The sequence below is a fragment of the Cherax quadricarinatus genome, unplaced genomic scaffold (genome assembly GCF_038502225.1).
Source record: "Cherax quadricarinatus isolate ZL_2023a unplaced genomic scaffold, ASM3850222v1 Contig1174, whole genome shotgun sequence".
In the NCBI taxonomy this organism is placed as follows: domain Eukaryota; kingdom Metazoa; phylum Arthropoda; class Malacostraca; order Decapoda; family Parastacidae; genus Cherax; species Cherax quadricarinatus.
Window position 1 is genome coordinate 29,359 of NW_027196200.1, and position 24,424 is coordinate 53,782.

Genomic DNA, 24,424 nt, shown 5'->3' on the forward strand with positions numbered 1-24,424 from the left:
AAGGCTGGAGGCAGTGGAGATGTCATGTCTGAGGGCAATGTGTGGTGTGAATATAATGCAGAGAATTCGTAGTTTGGAAGTTAGGAGGAGGTGTGGGATTACCAAAACTGTTGTCCAGAGGGCTGAGGAAGGGTTGTTGAGGTGGTTCGGACATGTAGAGAGAATGGAGCGAAACAGAATGACTTCAAGAGTGTATCAGTCTGTAGTGGAAGGAAGGCGGGGTAGGGGTCGGCCTAGGAAGGGTTGGAGGGAGGGGGTAAAGGAGGTTTTGTGTGCGAGGGGCTTGGACTTCCAGCAGGCATGCGTGAGCGTGTTTGATAGGAGTGAATGGAGACAAATGGTTTTTAATACTTGACGTGCTGTTGGAGTGTGAGCAAAGTAACATTTATGAAGGGATTCAGGGAAACCGGCAGGCCGGACTTGAGTCCTGGAGATGGGAAGTACAGTGCCTGCACTCTGAAGGAGGGGTGTTAATGTTGCAGTTTAAAAACTGTAGTGTAAAGCACCCTTCTGGCAAGACAGTGATGGAGTGAATGATGGTGAAAGTTTTTCTTTTTCGGGCCACCCTGCCTTGGTGGGAATCGGCCGGTGTGATAATAAAATAAAATAAAATAATGGGGAAGCACTAAACCCACAGGGGTCACAGCACCTAAGGAATAGGAAGTAGTAAGGTTTTATGCAAGGGAGGATTGCTGAGATTCCTTAAAGAGGCCTTCAACATCAAGGCCTCATTCATGTAGGGAAGATATCAGCAAAAGCTTTTTACTCCCACACTATGCACAGGAGGACTCTACAGAACCTTGACTCAACTCTGCTTAATAAAGACCAGTTACTTCATTTATGTCGGTAAAAAGTTGGGTAGCTTATATTCAGTGTCTGCATCTTTGGTTCCACTACCATGGAAACCCCTGATGAACGCAGAGCTTGGTCACTGCCTGTGGTCACTGCCTGTGGTCACTGCCCTTGGTCACTGCTGAAGCTTCAATCTCACACTGTACACAAAAAGGAGATTAGTCACAAAGTTCTGTTCTCTAAATATTTATGCTTCACAGACATTAAAAAACACCTATCATAACATCATACTAAAATATTCACACTCAAGTTATTATGCGTATAATCATGGGGAAGTGCTAAACCCATAGGGTCATACAGAACATGGGAATGGAAGACAATCTGATTTGATCCAAGGAAGGGGAGGATAGGTCCACTTCCTTAAATCAAGAGCCCCTCACTGGGGCTCTTGATTGTCCTCAAGGGACAAACTCTCAGCCTGTATTACACATGCTTTTACATAACATACACCAATTCATGTTTTGTGAAATTGACTAAATTCACCATATAACTTATATTAAGAACTTGCATGATACCACATAAAAGATACTGTAGCATGTCTTACATAAAACCCACTTATTATAATACATCAATAATGAGGTCTTATTTACCACAACATATAAACAAGCCCTTCATAAATCACTCACAACACAGAAAAGGAATGTAAAGTGGATAGTGGAGTAAGGCAAACTAAACTCCCTTCAATGAGGGTTATTCTCAACAGTCTCTGATTTGTTTTCATTATTGCTGACATTTGTGACACTATTATGTTTTTTTGTATGAATTTTCATGTGATTCACTAGATGCGAGCTTGTCGTAAATTTTTTTTCACATAAGGAGCACTGATGCGGTTTCTCGCCTGTATGAATTCTCATGTGTATTCTCAGAGATGATTTTTGTGACACTCTCTTTGAACACACAGAACACTGATAGGGTTTCTCTCCTGTATGAATTCTCATGTGATATATTAAAGATGAATTATGTGCAAAGGCTTTTGTACAAACAGAACACTGATATGGTTTCTCTCCTGTATGAATTTTCATATGAGTTATTAGATGTGATTTTTGTGCGAATTCTTTAACACACTCTGTACACTGATATGGTTTTTCTTGTATATGAATGTGCATGTGTGTTATTAGAGATGATTTTCGTGAGAAGTTTTTAGAACACTCTGAACACTGATATGGTTTCTCTCCAGTATGATGTCTAGTGTGAAATATTAGATAAGATTTTTCTGAAAATGCTTCTAGGCACTCTGAACACTGATATGGTTTATCACCTTTATGATAGCGCATGTGTTTCAGCAGTGTTGATTTTTCTGAAAAAGCTTTAAAACACTCTGAACACTGAAATGGTTTCTCTCCTGTATGAATTCTTGTGTGTCTCATTAGGCCTGACTGCTGCTTAAATTTTTTCAAGCATACTGAACACTGAAATGGTTTTTCTCCTGTATGAACTCTAGTGTGTTCTATTAGAGTAGTTTTTAGTCTAAATGTTTTCAAGCATTCTGAACACTGATATGGTCTCATTCCATTATGAAGCTTCATGTGTTGTGTTAGTGATAATTTTTGAGAAAAGTCTTTCAAACATTCTGAGCACTGATATAGACTATTTTCTGTATGACTCTGCATGTGCTGTATGAGATATGTCTTTTGTGAAAACTTTTTAGGACACTTTGAACACTGATATGGTTTCTCTCCTGTATGAATCATCTTATGTCTTATTAAATTTGATTTTTGAGAAAATTCCTTAAGACACTGTGAACATTGATATGGTCTTTCTCCCGTATGAGTTCTTGCATGTCCCATTAGTTTTGATCTTTGTCCAAATTCTTTTAGACAAACCAAACATTGAAATGGTTTGTCACCTGTATGAATTCTCAAATGTTCTACCATATTTGCTCTTTTCGTAAATTCTTTTAAACACACACAACACTGATATGGTTTCCCTCCTAAATGAGCTTCCATGTGCTTTATTAGATGTAATTTTTCTGAAAAAGCTTTTAAACACTTTGAACACTCGTATGATTTCTCGCCAGTGTGACCTCTCACGTGTTGTATCAGGGCAGGTTTTCGTGAAAAGTTCATTAAACAGACTGAACAGTTATATTGTAGTTCCTCTGTATAAACTCTCATGTTTTCTACTAAATATTTTTGCTTTGTGTTTTAAGATTTTTTTTTGCAGGAACAGCCATACAACACATTAAGATTTTTTTACGGAATCTTTTAGATGTACTGAAAACTCGCGCATTTGTATCTGACCAACATTCATAATAACCTCCCTAAAAATTATAACAAATTTTACTAAAACTTCTAACATACTGTTCTTGCAAAAAATTCCAGTTGTAGTTATAAGTTAATTTTAAGGTTACCAAAAATGCTCAGCATAACCCAGGGTTTTCTGTAGAGTATGTCAATAATGTCACCTTTTTCTGAATCAACTTTAAACCATATTTTGTAGACATATATTTTATCACTTATGATAAATGTACATCTGATGAAGAAATACCTATAAATTTTTAAGAAATTTCAACCAAGTTTAAGTCTGGTAAAATCTTATGCTGACAGAAACCACTTAAATTCTTTAGTGCATTAAAGAATAGATCTTTCATAAGTCTAAAGACATATGAACTCTGAGGTTGGTCCTCGTCTACCTGGAGATTGTTCTAGGGGCCGACACCTCCCGTGGCCCACTCCTCAACCAGGCCTCACGATGGATCAGGGCCTGATCAATAATAACAATATTAATAATAATATAATACTACTACTAATAATTTTAATTCAATTAATACACATATACTAGAGTACAATAAGATGAAAGCCTACAGTATACTCAGCAATGAAAACTAAATACATACAGTCATACCCCCCTATGTCATTAATTGGTTCCAAGAGTTGTGACGTAACCCGGCTTTAGATGTAAGCTGGACGAAATGCCTTGAAAATGCATTAAAATGAGGAAAACCATACAACTAGTGTAAATAACCTGCAAAAGAATATAACTATTGCTAAACCTTAACCTTTAACCCTTTCAGGGTCCAAGGCCCAAATCTGGAGTCACGCACCAGTGTCCAAGAATTTAAAAAATAAAAATTTGTTATTTTTTCTTATGAAATCGTAGAGAATCTTTTTGTGAAGGTAATAAAACAAAAAGTACGAAATTTGGTGGAAAATTGACGAAATTATGCTCTCGCGAATTTTGATGTGTCAGCGATATTTACGAATCGGCAATTTTGCCGACTTTGACTCCCATTTCAGGCCAATTACATTATTCCAATCAACCAAATTCTTAGCTATTTCACTAGTATTACTTCTATTCTATCGATTGAGCACAAGAAATCGCCAAGTCAACTGTTTCAACTACAAAATAAAGTGATCGGAAATTGTTAATTTGGCCAATTTAACACAAAGTTCAAAATATTCCAATTTCAAAATAGGGTCCAGAATAAACAATGTAGGTATTCCTGGCACTAAACTAACATTTCCTCTGTTCATTAGTTATGTTTTGAGGCTTTACAAATAAATTCCATTTTGATTTTTTATTCACATAATGAATTTTTATTCACACCAAAAAATAGAAGATTTACTGTTATGCAATACTGTAATAATTGTATAAATATCATCACCATATTTGTGAATGTATATTAGACCCACCAGCTGACGTGTATTAGACGTGTGAGGTCGTTTGTTTACTCTTGAATATCGGCAAAAATTTAACATTTCCGCTACTTTGAGCTCAGTTTCAAGCCATTTCCAGTGCTAAAACCAATCAAAATCATCTCTATTTCTGTAATATGTCTTCCATTCTATCAAATGAGACCAAGAAATCGCAAATACAACTATAAAAAACATACAAAAAAACACTGCAAAGTTGCTGTTTTAATCGAAAAATCATGATTTCAGTTTTTTTCTCTCATTATACACAGTGTGCTGCAGGATCTGTTTTATGTGGTGCACACATACCACATAGATGTATTCTCTCATATCTAGGCCCAAATGTACCACTCACAGTTTATCAGAGTGAGCTGAGCTCATGGCGTAGATCTACGGTTTGGACACTCACCGTAAAGCCGTAGATCTACGGGACGGACCCTGAAAGGGTTAATTGTCCAAACATAGATCTACATTGTTACCACTAATGCTCTAAACGTGGATCAACGTTTTATTTTTTCCTGCCTCCAATTTTGGCACAATTGACCTGAGATGCCTGGTCAGTATAGAATGGGTCTTAACACTCAGTGTGTGCAGTACCTGGGACCACTTAGTACCCTGTGGAAGCACCAGTTCAATTGAACACCAGGAAGAGCAAACAGTGTGGCAAACACCAGGGATTCATTGTTGTCATGTCATATTAACACTCCCCTTTTAAGAGGAAAGTGATGCTGATCCTGAGTTTAGTGACTTCGAGGTGGATGTGGCCACAAGTGGTTCAGGAAATATCAAAAACCTTGATAATAACCCATGTGCAACATTAGTGTCACATCCTTTTAATTTTGATACCACTGGTAGTGTCATCCTGCCAAAATGTCCTATAACCTATGCCCTAAGAGAAGCAATTCTGGAGCATGTATAATACGTGTTCAGCAGGACGGCTGGGTTTAGGTGGGTGAGTGGGTGGGTGGCTGATTGACTTTGGCTGTCGCTATCTCTGTCTGTCTGTCTGTATCTACCTCTGTCTCTTATTTCTATCTCACAGGTACACATAAATTCAGTTATTATACATAGTGTAAATACCTAGGATAACCCCAAAAAATCTAAACAAAGTGCTATGCTGTGCTTGTAGATACGAGGCATAATGAGCATGCTGGCGAGTACTTTACGCATTTTCACTTGTTCAGGAATCGGACGTGATGACTCTGCATCATGTGTAATACCTGTTGGTTCATGAGTGGCTCTCTCTCTGAGACAGAAAGACAGACAAGCAGACGGAGAGACAGGAAGACAGACAGAAAGACAGATAAGCAGAGACAGAGACAAACAGATAGACAGACAGATAAAAAGATAAACAGACATGTTTATGTGTGACTGAAAACAAATAAAGCCAAGGCAGTGCACAATCATCAAGTGTCACTCCACTGCTGCACTATCAGCAATGGAGTGACACTCATCTTACACCGTGCTTCAAGGAGTTTCATAAGTACTCCAGCGTGTCTAAAACATTGGTGGGACCTACAAATGCTTTGTATATATTTCTAGACAATAGTATGTGACAAGGCAGGTGAAAATGTTCATGTGTCAGTGTGTTTGTGACTATTTGAGTACCATTTCAGTACAGGTCCGCCATCACAAATCCGGCAATCAGTTATTCGGTTCCTTCAGTTATTCGGCACTAATTTTGGCTAGCATAATTTCAAATTTCCAGGGTCGCCACACCAACCTGCTGGTACTGTTTGGTGGCGCTACTTGCTGCAGAAGTCATTCCAATTTCTTTTTCTCTAACAAACACTGCAGCGGCAGCAACAGCAGCGACCTCCAAGCTCCGTACTTTTCTCCAACTATCAGAGCCACCAATGCTCCTATGATGACCTAGTTATAAGCAAAACTGCACTACCCAACGTAGCACCCAGAATGACCAAAGATTACCAACAGTGAAACCTACAAATCAGAAAAAATAGAAATAAAAGGAAGACTGCCCTCATACCCAAAGCAACACCCCGCTGCCAGCCGAACAACGTAACCCTAAGCTTTGTATAACTACAACTTCTTCTTAACTACAACAATTCCTGTAGTATTATGAGGCGCAATCTCAGAGGAAACAGCACCAAGGCCAGCAAGAAAACACCGAAAAATCAACTATTCAACAAGTGTAGCCAGGAGGACGCCGGCCCAGCTACCACCCCTCTCACCACCGCTCAAGGCGACACCACAACAATAACAACAAACATGGCTGCCCCAGCCCAACTACCCATCTCTTTCCCGGATTAAACCTACCAAGTAGTCTCTCAGGTATGACCAACGATCCAGATACCCTAAAAACATGCATCTCCACCTTAGTTATTGAAAATATGAATCTTCGAGACACACTAACAAAACAAGACACCAGGATGACACAACTCGAGAACAAAATCCTCAGTCTTGAACAAAAGTTATCAACACCAGGAATGACTAACTGTGACAAGACCATCCAAACAGTCATAGATAGCCATACCCAACAAATAATATCTCTTAATACAAAGGTTGAAGAAGCAGTAAAAGAATGGAAGAACAACCTAGATAACCAGTTCAGTGACTACTTTGCTCTCCAAGAAGATAAAACTGAACAAGATAAACTATCGGACGCAGTAATAGTTAACAGTCCACTTTTTCCCAGTGATATGAACCAAACAAACAGTAAAGAAATTACTCTGCAGATCATAAAGGACCAAACAAGTGTTATTGTACCAGAGTCTGAAATAAAAGAAGCCAGGTTACTAGGATCCCATGGTAGAAAAAGTGTTATGCTTAGATTCCACTCACATGACAGGAAAAAAGACTTAATTATTGCATCTATTAAAGTAAAGAAAGAGGTATACATAAACGAGTGTCTTACCAAAAAGCGTCAGAACCTCCTGTATAGAATCAGAAAACTTAAGCGGGAGAATAATGACACAATACACCAATGCTTCACACGGGATGGGAAAATTCTAGTTAGGAAAACGAATGTAGGTCAACTGAACACAATAACGAACGAGAATGATCTATCACGATTTCTCAGGGATACTAATCTTACAGAGAATAACTAAACAATGTCCAACCTAAAAGCCTACGTAATGTAGTGTATGTTTTGCTCCATTATTGTTCAAATTTCATAGTACAATCTCTTAGTAATTAAATAATCAACTAACTCATTATGTGATGTTACAAGTGTGAGAGTAATGGTGGTTGGGGATTTCAATGCTAAAGTGGGTAAAAATGTTATAGAGGGAGTAGTAGGTAAATTTGGGGTGCCAGGGGTAAATGTAAATGGGGAGCCTTTAATTGAGCTATGTGTAGAAAGAAATTTGGTAATAAGTAATACATATTTTATGAAAAAGAGGATAAATAAATATACAAGGTATGATGTAGCACGTAATGAAAGTAGTTTGTTAGATTATGTATTGGTGGATAAAAGGTTGATGGGTAGGCTCCAGGATGTACATGTTTATAGAGGGGCAACTGATATATCGGATCATTATTTAGTTGTAGCTACAGTTAAAGTAAGAGGTAGATGGGAAAAGAGGAAGGTGGCAACAACAAGTAAGAGGGAGGTGAAAGTGTATAAACTAAGGGAGGAGGAAGCTCGGGCGAGATATAAGAGACTATTGGCAGAAAGGTGGGCTAGTGCAAAGATGAGTAGTGGGGGGGTTGAAGAGGGTTGGAATAGTTTTAAAAATGCAGTATTAGAATGTGGGGCAGAAGTTTATGGTTATAGGAGGGTGGGGGCAGGAGGAAAGAGGAGTGATTGGTGGAATGATGAAGTAAAGGGTGTGATAAAAGAGAAAAAGGTAGCTTACGAGAGGTTTTTACAAAGCAGAAGTGTTATAAGAAGAGCAGAGTATATGGAGAGTAAAAGAAAGGTAAAGAGAGTGGTGAGAGAGTGCAAAAGGAGAGCAGATGAAAGAGTGGGAGAGGCACTGTCAAGAAATTTTAATGAAAATAAGAAAAAATTTTGGAGTGAGTTAAACAAGTTAAGAAAGCCTAGGGAAAGTATGGATTTGTCAGTTAGAAACAGAGTAGGGGAGTTAGTAGATGGGGAGAGGGAGGTATTAGGTAGATGGCGAGAATATTTTGAGGAACTTTTAAATGTTAAGGAAGAAAGGGAGGTGGTAATTTCATGCACTGGCCAGGGAGGTATACCATCTTTTAGGAGTGAAGAAGAGCAGAATGTAAGTGTGGTGGAGGTACGTGAGGCATTACGTAGAATGAAAGGGGGTAAAGCAGCTGGAACTGATGGGATCATGACAGAAATGTTAAAAGCAGGGGGGATATAGTGTTGGAGTGGTTGGTACTTTTGTTAAATAAATGTATGAAAGAGGGGAAGGTACCTAGGGATTGGCAGAGAGCATGTATAGTCCCTTTATATAAAGGGAAAGGGGACAGAAGAGATTGTAAAAATTATAGAGGAATAAGTTTACTGAGTATACCAGGAAAAGTATACGGTAGGGTTATAATTGAAAGAATTAGAGGTAAGACAGAATGTAGGATTGCGGATGAGCAGGGAGGCTTCAGAGTGGGTAGGGGATGTGTAGATCAAGTGTTTACATTGAAGCATATATGTGAACAGTATTTAGATAAAGGTAGGGAAGTTTTTATTGCATTTATGGATTTAGAAAAGGCATATGATAAAGTGGATAGAGGAGCAATGTGGCAGATGTTGCAAGTATATGGAATAGGTGGTAAGTTACTAAATGCTGTAAAGAGTTTTTATGAGGATAGTGAGGCTCAGGTTAGGGTGTGTAGAAGAGAGGGAGAATACTTCCCGGTAAAAGTAGGTCTTAGACAGGGATGTGTAATGTCACCATGGTTGTTTAATATATTTATGGATGGGGTTGTAAAAGAAGTAAATGCTAGGGTGTTCGGGAGAGGGGTGGGATTAAATTATGGGGAATAAAATTCAAAATGGGAATTGACACAGTTACTTTTTGCTGATGATACTGTGCTTATGGGAGATTCTAAAGAAAAATTGCAAAGGTTAGTGGATGAGTTTGAGAATGTGTGTAAAGGTAGAAAGTTGAAAGTGAACATAGAAAAGAGTAAGGTGATGAGGGTATCAAATGATTTAGATAAAGAAAAAATGGATATCAAATTGGGGAGGAGGAGTATGGAAGAAGTGAATGTTTTCAGATACTTGGGAGTTGACGTGTCGGCGGATGGATTTATGAAGGATGAGGTTAATCATAGAATTGATGAGGGAAAAAAGGTGAGTGGTGCGTAGAGGTATATGTGGAGTCAAAAAACGTTATCTATGGAGGCAAAGAAGTATAGTAGTACCAACACTCTTATATGGATGTGAAGCTTGGGTGGTAAATGCAGCAGCGAGGAGACGGTTGGAGGCAGTGGAGATGTCCTGTCTAAGGGCAATGTGTGGTGTAAATATTATGCAGAAAATTCGGAGTGTGGAAATTAGGAGGTGTGGAGTTAATAAAAGCATTAGTCAGAGGGCAGAAGAGGGGTTGTTGAGGTGGTATGGTCATTTAGAGAGAATGGATCAAAGTAGAATGACATGGAAAGCATATAAATCTATAGGGGAAGGAAGGAGGGGTAGGGGCCGTCCTCGAAAGGGTTGGAAAGAGGGGGTAAAGGAGGTTTTGTGGGCTAGGGGCTTGGACTTCCAGCAAGTGTGCATGAGCGTATTAGATAGGAGTGAATGGAGGCGAATGATACTTGGGACCTGACGATCTGTTGGAGTGTGAGCAGGGTAATATTTAGTGAAGGGATTCAGGGAAACCGGTTATTTTCATATAGTCGGACTTGAGTCCTGGAAATGGGAAGTACAATGCCTGCACTTTAAAGGAGGGGTTTGGGATATTGGCAGTTTGGAGGGATATGTTGTGTATCTTTATACGTATATGCTTCTGAACTGTTGTATCCTGAGCACCTCTGCAAAAGCAGTGATAATGTGTGAGTGTGGTGAAAGTGTTGAATGATGATGAAAGTATTTTCTTTTTGGGGATTTTCTTTCTTTTTTGGGTCACCCTGCCTCGGTGGGAGACGGCCGACTTGTTTAAAAAAAAAAAAAAAAAAAACTAGTAAGCATAAGTCACCTTATGTAATTTTCTTATTTACTATTGTTTGCTTAAATATTAGCTGAATTGATACTTTCTCTGTCCATATTACTACCTCATATTTTTTTAAATACTATTAATTGATATTACTTACTAAAATTAATAATTAATTACCATTTTTACTATCAGTACAATTTACTCTTAATATTTTTGACATCATTTAATTACCATTACTTGTCTAATTACCATAACCTGTTTTAATACCACATTTACTATCTTAGAGTACTCTTAAATACCTTGTACTGCCAAATAACCTCTAGTATAACTACCAGTGTAATATTGAATCCAAAAAACTGTTCTTAAAATTTAATACTTGAAATAAACATTACTTATTCACTTTTTTTTTTTGCTAATTAATCTTTTTTTGTAATTATTATTGCTTACTAAAATTTTATTAAACACCATATTTACTACCAGTCAATTTTACTTTTGTAAATTAATCATTATTTTATACTTTTCATAACATTTTGTTGCCAAATTTTCAAGTTTGTATATTCAACTCCAACCTTTATATTATCCTTTGTACCTGTGTACCATCTTTATTTATTTATTTATTTATTAATTTGAACATGATACAGAGAAGCACAAGGAATAAAATTTTTTAAAGTGCAGCATACCAAAGCCCCTTGTATGCAGAGCATTATGGGCAGGCTTAAAATTAACTTAAGATTAACTAAGCAATGATATATTCAGTGGTACAAAAATTATTGTAAAACAGATAACAATTTAGTACAAATGAGTATTACAAAGACAGGTCATATGGTCATTTACTGTGTTGCTGTGTAATCTGTAGAATGGAGTATTATGTTAGGTAATGAAGTTAAATAGTAACAAAGTTTGATTGGGTCACAAGTTGACATTTATGAGATACAATAATGAGATACATATATGAGATACAATTTATGAGATACAATTATTCAGTATTTATTTAGTTGTGGGTGAGTAAGTGATTTTTGAGAAGAGACTTGAATTTATAAACAGACAGTGTTTCTTTTATATTCACAGGTAATGAATTCCAGATTTTAGGGCCTTTTATGTGCATTGAGTTTTTGCATAGCGTGAGATGGACACGAGGAACATCAAAGAGTGATCTGTGCCTTGTGTTGTGGTCATGTGTTCTGTTGAGGTTGGTAAGGAGATGTTTGAGGGGAGGGTTTATATCAGAGTTAAGTGTTCTATGTATGTAGTAGGTACAATAATAAGCATGGATGTTTTGTATTGTGAGTAGGTTTAGAGTTTTGAATATTGGTGGAGTGTGCTGTCTGTAGTGGGAATTTGTTATCATTCTGACTGCAGCCTTTTGTTGGGTGATTAGTGGTCTGAGATGGTTTATTGTTGTTGAGCCCCCATGCACAAATTCCATAGGTGAGATAGGGGTAAATAAGTGAGTGATATAGGGCCAGGAGGGCTGACTGTGGAACATAGTACCGTATCTTCGATAGTATGCCTACAGTCTTGGAAATTTTTTTGGAAATTTGTTGTACATGTGTTTGAAATTTGAGTCTATTATCAAGGAGGATTCCTAGGAATTTTCCCTCTGTGAGTTTTGTGATAGGTGATCCATTTATCATTATGTTAAGAGACACATCTGCAGCTCTGTTACCAAACTGAATGAAGTAGGTTTTGTCAATGTTTAAAGTTTGTTGGTCCTCATCCAAGTTGATATTTTCTGTAATTTGGCATTTACAGTATTGGCTAGCATGACTGGGCTCGGGTGGGAGTAGACGTATGTAGTGTCATCTGCAAATAGTGTGGGTTTGAGTAGTTGCGATGCATTTGGTAGGTCATTTATGTATATGAGAAAGAGAAGAGGGCCTAGGACACTTCCCTGTGGGACACCAACTGTAACTGGCTGTGCAGAAGAGTTTGCCCTATTTGTGTACACATATTGGCTTCTGTTGCTGAGGTATGACTTTAGGTAGTTGAGGGAGTGCCCTCTTATACCATAGTGCGACAATTTTATGTGGAGCAAGTCGTGGTCAACTGTATCGAAAGCTTTACGTAAGTCAATGAAGATCCCCAGTGGGACTTCTTTTTTCTCTATTGCTGTATAAATATGTTCCAGCATGTGGATAATAGCATCATTAGTATTTTTATTAGGCCTGAACCCAAATTGACAGGGGTTGAGTATGTTGTGGGAGATGAGGTAGGAATAGATATGCTTATGGATTAATTTTTCAAAGATTTTAGAGAGAGGGTGTAAGTTGGATATTGGCCTATAGTTATTCAAGTCTGTGTGGTCTCCTCCTTTATGGATCGGGTGACCCTTGCTATTTTGAGAACTGTAGGAAAGGTAGAGGATTCAATGGATTTGTTAAAGAGTGTTGCAACGATTGGTGATAGCACCTGTGACACTTTTTTGTATATAATGGGTGGTAAGGTATTTAAATCTCCTGTCTTGTTTTTTAGTTTGTTGATAATAAGGGAGACTTTAGTTGGGTTAGTCGGAGCTAGGAACAGTGTGTTCGGGTAGTTGCCAGTGAGGTAGTCATTGGGTGGGGTATCTGTGCTTGGGATTTTATTGGCAAGGTTTTTTCCTATAATGGAGAAGAAATCATTGAGTCTGTTTGCTGTTTCAGTAGGTGGGAATTGGGGTTCATCTGGTTTTGTTAATTCAATTTTGCTATTTCGTGTTATCTTTTTTGTTCCTAGTATTTCTGATAGGGTTTTCCAGGTCTTTTTTATGTCACCTCGTAAGTTGGATAATCTGTTCTCATAATACAATTTTTTAGCCCTTCTTATTAGGCTGGTTAGGATTGACAAGTAACGTTTTGTTTGGTCTCTGGTTATGTGGCCCATTCTGTACTGTTTTTCGTATAGGTGCTTTGTATTTATGGATTTGAGGATACTGGGTGTTAGCCAGGGACTGTTCAGTCTCTTAGCTGTCATCTGTTTAGTTTTTTTAGGGCAGTGCTTGTTATAGAGGTATTGGTTCTTTTTTAGAAAATTATTAATACATTTGTCAATATCTGTATAGATTTCTAGCTCAGTGTGCCAGTCAATGTTTGTCACTGCTGCTGTGAAGTTATTGATAGCTGCCTCATTGTGAAGTCTGAAACTGACTTTAGTAGTGTCTAGGGGTAATTTGCCAAGGTTTGTTATGAGGAAGGTAGGGTAATGGTCTGTGGTATTATCTGTGATTATGCCTGATCTTAAGGGAGATATGGTGTTGGTCCAGATGTGGTCTAGTAGGGAAACACTAGTCTCTGTAATTCTTGTAGGTTTTGTTACTGTTGGTAGCAACATGCAGTTACTCATAGTGTTTGTGAATTCAGTAACGTGAGGGTCCTGGTCTTGTAGGAGATTTATATTGAAGTCACCTGAGAGTAGTAAGTGATCTTTGTTCATGCGTGCATCAGTTATCATACTTCCTAGGTTTTCACTAAAACAGCTAATGTTTGACTGTGGTACTCTGTAGATGTTTATCACTGTGAGAGGTTTTTGTAGATATTTGGATTTGAATTTAGCTATTATATATTCCCCATGTTCATCCCTTGTGCAAGTATTAGTGATACATTCTAGTTGGTCTGAGTAGTATATAGCTGTGCCACCCCCAACAACAACAACAACAACAAACATGGCTGACTCCCCCTCCAACTCCACTCCCTTCAAAGGATTCATCCATGATAACTCAGGTACGATTATTCCTGACAATATCAAGGACTACATCGTTGCTCTAGAAAATGAAATCAAAGATATCAAAGCAGCACTCGAGCGACGAGATTCCAAGATAACCAACCTCGAGAATAAGATCCAAAACCTTGAAGAGAAGATTACATCGGGAAGTGTTGATACAGAAAATACTCTAAAAGCAGCTATAGCCAGTCACACTGAACAAATAACAACAATAAATATGAAGGTTGAAGAAGCAATCAAGGACTGGAATCTGAACATGCACACTCGACTAAATGAATACCTTGATTTCCAAGACGACAAAACTGAACAAGATAAGTTGTCTGATGCAGTTATAATAAACAGTCCACACATTCCTAGTGACATAACACAAGCACAGTGCAAAGAAACTGCTATCAGGATAATACAGAACCACGTACAAGTCATCGTGCAAAACAATGAAATCAAAGAAACACGTTTGTTAGGAAAACCAGGAAGTAAACACAGTATAATGATCCGACTTCATTCATACGATAAAAGAAAGGACCTAATTAAATCAGCAATTACAATGAAAAATGGAGTGTACATAAATGAGTGTCTAACAAAAAAACGTCAAAACCTTCTGTTCAGGCTGAGAAAACTTAAACAGGAAAACAAAATACATCAGTGTTTCACGCGAGATGGGAAAATACTAGTAAGGAAAACATCAACAGGACAACAATATACCATCTCAAACGAACATGATTTCTCTACCTTCCTTAGAAAAGCTGACATTTCTGTAACAGATTAAATAAGTGCCCTTAATACATATATACGTGTGGTGCATATAGTGTACGTTACTATCATATTGTACATTATTATTTTTATTATTTTTCATCACTAGCTAATGCCAACTACCTCCAATACTCTATAACTTTCTTACTGCTATTAATTGCTCATAATTTTAAATTAAAAGTCAAATCTTACTCCAAATTAATAATATTCATTTTTTCTTACCTGTCCATTTAATTTTGTTTATCACTACTTGTTTTTTTAGTCACTTTACATTGTATATTCAATTAGTGTATATTCCAATTACTTTTTTGCAAGTACCAAAACTATCTTTTGCTAGCTAGTACCAACTACCTCATTTTTTTTACTTTTATTGTGCAATAAACTGCTCAATTTATCTAATATTACAAATCAGATCTTACTCCTAAACCAATATTATTTCATAGTGACCATCTGTCCATTTAACTTTGTTTACCATTACTTAATTTTAGTCCCTTATATATTTTCTCCTTTATTTTAGCTTTATATAACTACCCTAGCTTATACATTCACAATTGTTAAAATAATCAAGGTGCTATTCTCAGGTGCTAAAGTAGAACAAGTTCACAATTTTGCCATTATATTCCAAAGCTCATTTATTTTATAGTACTACCTACTATCATATTCCCAAGCTCCATTATTTGATCATCACTTTATTTGTACTAGTCCCTTTTATATTGTCTCCTTTATTTTAGCTTAAAAAAAAAAAAAAAAAAAAAAAAAAAAAACTACCTTAGCTCATTATTTTACATTTGTTAAATAATTCAGGTGCTATTTTTTAGCTTAAGACTATTTACTTTGTTTTATACTTAATTCTAACTATAGATTCACTACAAATCTTATGATTACAAGCATTGATCCAGATACCAACCTCTTATTTAATGACTTAAATGAATCAAACAGTTACTGTAATTACTACACTGCAGAACAATCAAAGGCACTTCTCAGTGCCAACAACAACATAACTATCTTTAACTACAATATCAGATCTTTAAGCAAGCATTACGATGACCTCATAGCATTACTAAATTCCTTACATGCCAATATGTCCATCATTACACTAACTGAAACCTGGCTAAAGCCTGATAGTACAGATGTCTATGCCATTCCTGGTTACACAGCCATACACAACTGTAGGCCAGACCAACAAGGGGGTGGCACAGCCATATACTACTCAGACCAACTAGAATGTATCACTAATACTTGCACAAGAGATGAACATGGGGAATATATAATAGCCAAATTCAAATCCAAATACCTACAAAAACCTCTCACATTGATAAACATCTACAGAGTTCCACAGTCAAACATTAGCCAATTTAGTCAAAACCTAGGAAGTATGATAACTGATGCACGCATGAACAAAGATCACTTACTACTCTCAGGTGACTTCAATATAAATCTCCTGCAAGACCAGGACCCACACGTTACTGAATTCACAAACACAATGAGTAACTGTATGTTGCTACCAACAGTAACAAAACCTACAAGAGTTACAGAGACTAGTGTTTCCCTACTTGACCACATCTGGACCAACACCATATCCCCTTTAAAATCAGGCATAATTACAGATAATACCACAGACCACTACCCTACTTTCCTCATAACAACTCTTGGTAAATTACCCCAAGACACTACTAAAGTCACCTTCAGACTTCACAATGAGGCAGCCATTAATAACTTCACAACAGCAGTAGCAAACATTGACTGGCACACTGAGCTAGAAATCAATACAGATATTGACGAATGTATTAATAATTTTCTAAAAAAGACTCAATACCTCTATAACAAGCACTGCCCTAAAAAAACTAAGCAGATGACAGCTAAGAGACTGAACAGTCCCTGGCTAACACCCAGCATTCTCAAATCCATAAATACAAAACACCAATATGAAAAACAGTACAGAATGGGTCACATAACCAGAGACCAAACAAAACGTTACTCGTCAATCCTAACCAGCCTGATAAGAAGGGCAAAAAAATTGTATTATGAGAACAGATTATCCAACTTACGAGGTGATATAAAAAAGACCTGGAAAACCCTATCAGAAATTCTGGGAACAAAAAAGATATCACGAAATAGCGAAATAAAATTAGCAAAATCAGATGAACCCCAACTCCCACCAACAGAAACAGCAAACAGACTCAATGATTTCTTCTCCACTATAGGACAAAACCTTGCCAATAAAATCCCAAGCTCAGATACCCCACCAAATGACTACCTCACCGGCAACTACCCGAACACACTGTTCCTAGCTCCGACTAACCCATACGAAGTCTCCCTTATTATCAACGCACTAAAAAACAAGGCAGGAGATTTAAATACCTTACCACCCTTTATATACAAAAAAGTGTCACAAGTGCTATCACCAATCATTGCAACACTCTTTAACAAATCCATTGAATCCTCCACCTTCCCTACAGTACTCAAAATAGCAAGGGTCACCCCGATCCACAAAGGAGGAGACCAAACAGAGTTGAATAACTATAGGCCAATATCCAACTTACACCCTCTCTCAAAAATCTTCGAAAAATTAATTCATAAACGAATCTACTCCTACCTTATCTCCCAAAACATACTCAACCCCTGCCAATTTGGATTCAGGCCTAATAAAAATACTAATGATGCTATTATACACATGCTAGAACATATATACACTGCAATAGAGAAAAAAGAAGTCCCACTGGGGATCTTCATTGACTTACGTAAAGCTTTTGATACAGTTGACCATGACTTGCTCCACGTAAAATTATCACACTATGGTATAAGAGGGCACTCCCTCAACTACCTCAAGTCATACCTCAGCAACAGAAGCCAATATGTGTACGCAAATGGGGCAAACTCTTCTGCACAACCAATTACAGTTGGTGTCCCACAGGGAAGTGTCCTTGGCCCTCTTCTCTTTCTCCTATACATAAATGACCTACCAAATGCTTCTCAATTACTCAAACCCACACTATTTGCTGATGACACAACATACGTCTTCTCCCACCCGAGCCCAGTCACGCTAGCCAATACTGTAAATACCGAATTACAGAAAATATCTACCTGGATGAGTACTAACAAACTTACACTAAACATTGACAAAACCTACTTCATTCAGTTTGGTAACAGAGCTACAGATGTCCCTCTTAACATAATGATAAACGGATCACCTATCACAAAGCTAACAGAGGGAAAATTCTTAGGAATCCACCTTGATAATAGACTCAAATTTCATACACATATACAACAAATTTCTAAGAAAATTTCCAAGACTGTAGGCATACTATCGAAGATACGGTACTATGCTCCACAGTCAGCCCTCCTGGCCCTATATCACTCTCTTATTTACCCCTATCTCACCTATGGAATTTGTGCATGGGGCTCAACAACAAGTAACCATCTCAGACCACTAATTACCCAACAAAAGGCTGCAGTTAGAATGATAACAAATTCTCACTACAGGCAGCACACTCCACCAATATTCAATACACTCAACCTACTCACCATACAAAACATCCATACTTATTACTGCACCTATTACATACATAGAACACTCAACTCTGATATTAACCCTCCCCTCAAACATCTCCTTGCCAACCTCAACAGAACACATGACCATAACACAAGGCACAGATCACTCTTTGATATTCCTCGTGTCCATCTCACGCTATGCAAAAACTCAATGCACATAAAAGGCCCTAAAATCTGGAATTCATTACCTGTAAATATAAAAGAAACACTACCTGTTTATAAATTCAAGTCTCTTCTCAAAGATCACTTACTCACCCAAAACCAAATAAATACTGAATAACTGAACCTTATAAATTGTATATCTTAAATGTTTCTCACAATTATATCACATAAATGTTAAACCTAAAACCCAATCTAACTTTATTATTTTTTAAATTCACTACCTAACAGAATACTCCATTCTACTGAATTTACAACAATGCATGCAACCATATGACCTGTCTTTGTAATACTCACTTGTGCTTTATAGTAATCAGTTTACATTAATGTTTTTCACTGATTTCATCATTGCTTAGTTAATCTTAAGTTAATTTTAAGCCAGCCCGTAATGCTATGCATAGTATAAGTGGCTTTGGCATGCTGCTCTTATCTGTATAAATAAATAAATAAATAAATAAATCTGGCCTACTTTTTTGTACCTCTGTAAGTGTGCTCAAATTATAAATAAATAAATAAATAAATAAATAAATGACCCCCGGTTTACGATATTATTTCATTCCAGAAGTATGTTCAGGTGCCAGTACTGAACGAATTTGTTCCCATAAGGAATATTGTGAAGTTTATTAGTCCATTTCAGACCCCCAAACATACACGTACAAATGCACTTACATAAATACACTTACATAATTGGTCGCATTGGGAGCTGATCGTAAAGCGAGGGTCCACTGTATTAGACCTTAGTGCAATTACAAGAGTGAGTCTGGTGCCATTTGTAATTTTTTTTTATAGTATTAGTTTTTACCTAGTTGTACTTTAGCTCATTCTAGCACAACACATAGACAATACCAATTTCATTATGTTTATTAGTGACTATACTCTGTATGACCAAAATGCTTTAGTAGCATACTTATCCAAACCTCCCACCACTACAGAAATCAGTATTAGAACTAACCACATAATACAGGATATAAACAACCACTATTTAAACCTAAAAGATGAATGATCACATTGACCCTGATCTAAACCTCCATAATCTAATACACAATCAAAACTTATTGGAAAGTAACTGCCTTTATTACACAGCATCACAAGCCAGCACTATCCTGAACAATGCTCAAAGTCTATCAGTTCTTAACTACAACATCAGGTCCTTAAGCAAACACTATGATGACCTCCTGGCACTCCTTGAGTCACTAAAGACACCCTTCTCCTGCATTATTCTTACTGAGACCTGGCTTAAGCAGGACACAATTGATATCTACCCACTACCAGGATACACAGCAATCCACAACTGCAGACCATACCAAGTTGGGGGTGGTACTGCAATCTATTACTCTAACCAACTATCTTGTATTAGCACTGATTGCTTTAGTGATGGATATGGGGAATACATTTTTGCTAATTTTACTGTAAAAAAACTCAAGACGCCTATAACAATTGGTGCCATATACCGGATACCCCACACAAACCTCCCAAACTTCAGTGAGAATCTAAAGTCACTAATAACAAACAGACAAATGAACAAACACCACCTTCTCTTAGCTGGAGACTTCAATATCAACCTTGGCCTACCAGATGATCAGACTGTAACTGATTTCATCAACAATATGAACAACACACTTCTCATACCAACAATAGCTAAACCAACCAGGCTGACTGAGACAAGTGCAACCATAATAGACCACATATGGACCAATATACTAGCCGCCCTTAAATCAGGGATAATCACAGACAGCACTACTGACCACTACCCAACCTTCCTCTTAACAAATATTAGTAAGCCACCACTCGAATACAACAAAGTTTCATTTAGACTCCATGACGAGGCCTCAATAAGGAATTTCACAGCAGACCTAGAGACTGTTGACTGGCCTGCAGAATTCTCCAATGCCAATGGTACTGACGATTGGACAGACATTTTTCTTAACAAAATACTTAGACTATACAACAAACATTGTCCTATAAAAACTAAACAGATCACGAATGAATGGCTTGGTTGCCCATGGCTAACCAGCAGCATTCTGAAATCCATTGATAAGAAACACCAATATGAAAAGCAATATAGACAGGGCTTAATACACAAAGATATTCTTAAACAATATTCAACAGTTTTCCCCAAATTAATAAAGAAAGCCAAACAACTGTACTACTCCAGCAGATTCACCGACACAAGAGGAGATATAAAAAAAGACCTGGAAAATGCTTTCCCAGATTCTGGGGACCCACAAACTGAAAAAAAACAAGAATATTGTTCTAACTAAACCTCATGAAACACCACTGCATCCCACTGATACAGCTAACAAGATAAACGACTTCTTCTCAAACATAGGATCTAATATTGCCAGTAAAGTCCCATGTACCAATGCCCGTGCCGGGGACCATCTAGATGGGAATTTCCCAAATTCCTTCTATCTTGTACCAACTGAGCCCACGGAAGTCACCGCAATCATAAAGTCACTTAAAAATAACTCGGGGAATCTGTTTCACGTCCCACCATTATTGTACAAGTGAGCGGCACATGTCCTTTCGCATGCTATTACATTACTTTTTAACAAGTCACTAGAAACTAGCACTTTCCCGATGATCAGACTGTAACTTTCCCGACACTACTCAAGACAGCAAGGGTTACACCAGTACATAAAGGTGGTGACCCTACAGACATAAACAACTATAGGCCAATATCAAACTTGCCATTGCTATCCAAAATCTTCGAGAAACTTGTGCACAGGAGACTATATTCATTCATAACATCACAAAACATACTCAACCCCTGCCAATTTGGATTCAGGAAAAATAAAAGCACTAATGATGCAATTATAAAAATGCTAGACCTGCTTTACACAGCAGTGGAAAATAAGGAATATCTGCTAGGAATTTTTATTGACCTAAGAAAAGCGTTTGACACAGTAGACCATGGCATCCTACGCTTGCATATTTTAAATCCTACCTTTCTAATAGGTATCAGTATGTCACCATTAAAGACACAGCCTCATCAATACGGCCACTTGATACTGGAGTTCCGCAGGGAAGTGTCCTTGGACCCCTGCTCTTCCTCATTTACATCAATGATCTTCCAAACATATCCCAACACCTGAAACCCATTCTCTTTGCTGACGACATGACTTATGTCATCTCCCACCCTAATCTTGCCACCCTTAACACCCTTGTTAATGAGGAGCTGCTCAAAATATCAACTTGGATGACAGCCAATAAACTTACACTTAACACTGGCAAAACCTACTATATTATGTTTGGTAGCAGAGCAGGTGTTGCGCAACTTAACATTAAGATCGACAACACTCTTAACTGGCAGACATAATGAGGGCAAATTCCTAGGCCTATACCTCGGCAACAACCCAAATTTCAGCACCCATATCCAACACATAACAAAAAAAGTATCCAAAACGGTGGGGATCCTCTCCAAGATATGATACTACGTGCCGCAAACTGCCCTTCTCACACTATACCATTCACTTATATACCCATACCTCACCTATGCCATCTGTGCTTGGGGTTCAACTACACCAACACACCTAAAGCCAATAATAACCCAACAAAAACCCGCAGTAAGAATAATCACTAAATCCCATCCCTGGCAACACACCCCCCCACTCTTCATAGATCTAAACTTACTCCCTGTTCAGAACATCCACACTTACTATTGTGCGATCTATATCTACAGGACCTTAAATTCCAATATTAACCTTGACCTAAAATGCTTTCTTGGTAGTTGTGACAGGATCCATAGGCATAACACCAGACACAAACATCTCTATGACATTCTCTGTGTTCGACTAAACCTTTACAAAAATTCAATGTATTTCAAAGGACCTAAAATCTGGAACACCCTACCTGAAAACTCTAGAACTGCAGACACATTCATCACTTTCAAAACTACAGTTAGAAAACATCTTATCTCCCTGATCCACCCCGACAACTAACTACATGATAACCACATGGTGGTTCACAATTACACTCACTCACCCACTGACTATAAACCCAGAAATACTAATCTTAATTTTAAAATAATAAATCCTAACTAGTCATAAGTTTGCCTATGATACTCCAATATAGACACTTTGTATTGTGCCAAAACAAAAGCATTCACATAGCTAAACTCACAAATTATGATGTAGTCACTTGGCCTTAATACCATAATCTGTAAGGATTTAATGTTAAGAATTAGCCTTGGTGGGAATCGGCCAGTGTGATAATAAAAAAAAAAAAAATTAGTCTAAGTCCTAGGTAGTAGGTTGGTAAACAGCAACCGCCCAGGGAGGTACTACTGTCCTGCCAAGTGAGTGTACAACGAAAACCTGTAATTGTTTTACATGATGGTAGGATTGCTGGTGTCTTTTGTCTGTCTCATAAACATGCAAGATTTCAGGTATGTCTTGCTACTTCTACTTGCACTTAGGTCACACTACACATACATGTACAAGCATATATGTACACACCCCTCTGGGTATTCTTCTATTTTCTTTCTAGTTCTTGTTCTTGTTTATTTCCTCTTATCTCCATGGGGAAGTGGAACAGAATTCTTCCTCCGTAAGCCATGCGTGTTGTAAGAGGCGACTAAAATGCCGGGAGCAAGGGGCTAGTAACCCCTTCTCCCATATAAATTACTAAATTTAAAAGAGAAACTTTCGTTTTTCTTTTTGGGCCACCCTGCCTTGGTGAGATATGGCCAGTGTGTTGAAAGAAAGAAATTAATCTAAGTCTGCCCAAAATGCCTAGCCATGCTAGGTGTCCTAGTGGCCCCCTCTGTAATTAGTATTTTATAACATGTAAACCACACAATACCCAAAACCTGTAAACCCCACATTGTAACCCTTATAGAGAATAAACTTGAATTGAATTGAATTGAATTTATTGTTTTAACCTGCTTACCTTTAGCCCTAGCCATGGTTCCAATGAATAAAAGAAATGCTTCTCATTATGTAAAGCACCTACACAGTACATTATCCATTAAAGATAAGGTGGCTTTGAAGCCACTGTCGGTTGCCATGAGCTCAGTCTCATGAAGCAGGAGAATATGCTTTATTATTACGCTAATATCAACACTACAGCTTATTTGCCTATCACAACTGATCTAATATGACATAAACAATATAAATAACATAAAACATGTTAAATACCCCAGAATAAATAATATCTGGCATAATACCGAGCAGTTCAACGGAGGTATGAAGAGGATAAGGTATACAAATACCATTTTCCTATCCGTCTTGGTGGCTTATATTAGAGAAAACGGAGTATAGCACAGGGCTAACTGTGATATACACTTGTACTGCACCATAAACATGAAAGAAAAGTTATTTTCTCTATATAGATTATTACATATAGCCGCATGTGTGTAGAGAACCTAGGATAACCCAAAAAAGTCAACGTGGCTTATTTTTAGTACCTGGCTTGGGTTAGCCATACATGATTTTTGGTTAATATTCGATTCCCAGCCAGGGTAGAAACATTAGGCGTTTCTTTACACCTGTTGTCTATGTTTACCCATCAGTAAATGGGTACCTGGGTGTTAGCCGACTAGTGTTTACCTGGAGTTTACCTGGAGAGAGTTCCGGGGGTCAACACCCCCGCGGCCCGGTCTGTGACCAGGCCTCCTGGTGGATCAGAGCCTGATCAACCAGGCTGTTGCTGCTGGCTGCACGCAAACCAACGTACGAGCCACAGCCCGGCTGATCCGGAACTGACTTTAGGTGCTTGTCCAGTGCCAGCTTGAAGACTGCCAGGGGTCTGTTG

The 24,424-nt window shown here is 37.7% G+C and overlaps 1 protein-coding gene across 4 annotated transcripts in view; it reads right to left on the reverse strand.

The window, feature by feature from the left end:
- Positions 1-508: 508 nt before the first annotated feature.
- The window catches only part of LOC128703654 (zinc finger protein 271-like), a 42,682-nt gene continuing 18,766 nt past the window's right edge, over positions 509-24,424 (reverse strand). For 3 of the 4 annotated variants that reach the window (XM_053798405.2, XM_070080882.1, XM_053798406.2), the window contains one exon: positions 513-3,555. In XM_053798405.2, the coding sequence (XP_053654380.1) occupies positions 1,533-2,966 (1,434 nt within the window). In that variant the 5' untranslated portion in view covers positions 2,967-3,555 and the 3' untranslated portion in view covers positions 513-1,532. Of the gene's footprint in view, positions 3,556-24,424 lie in introns of all 4 variants that reach the window. The other variant, XR_008409346.2, reaches the window with a different exon arrangement.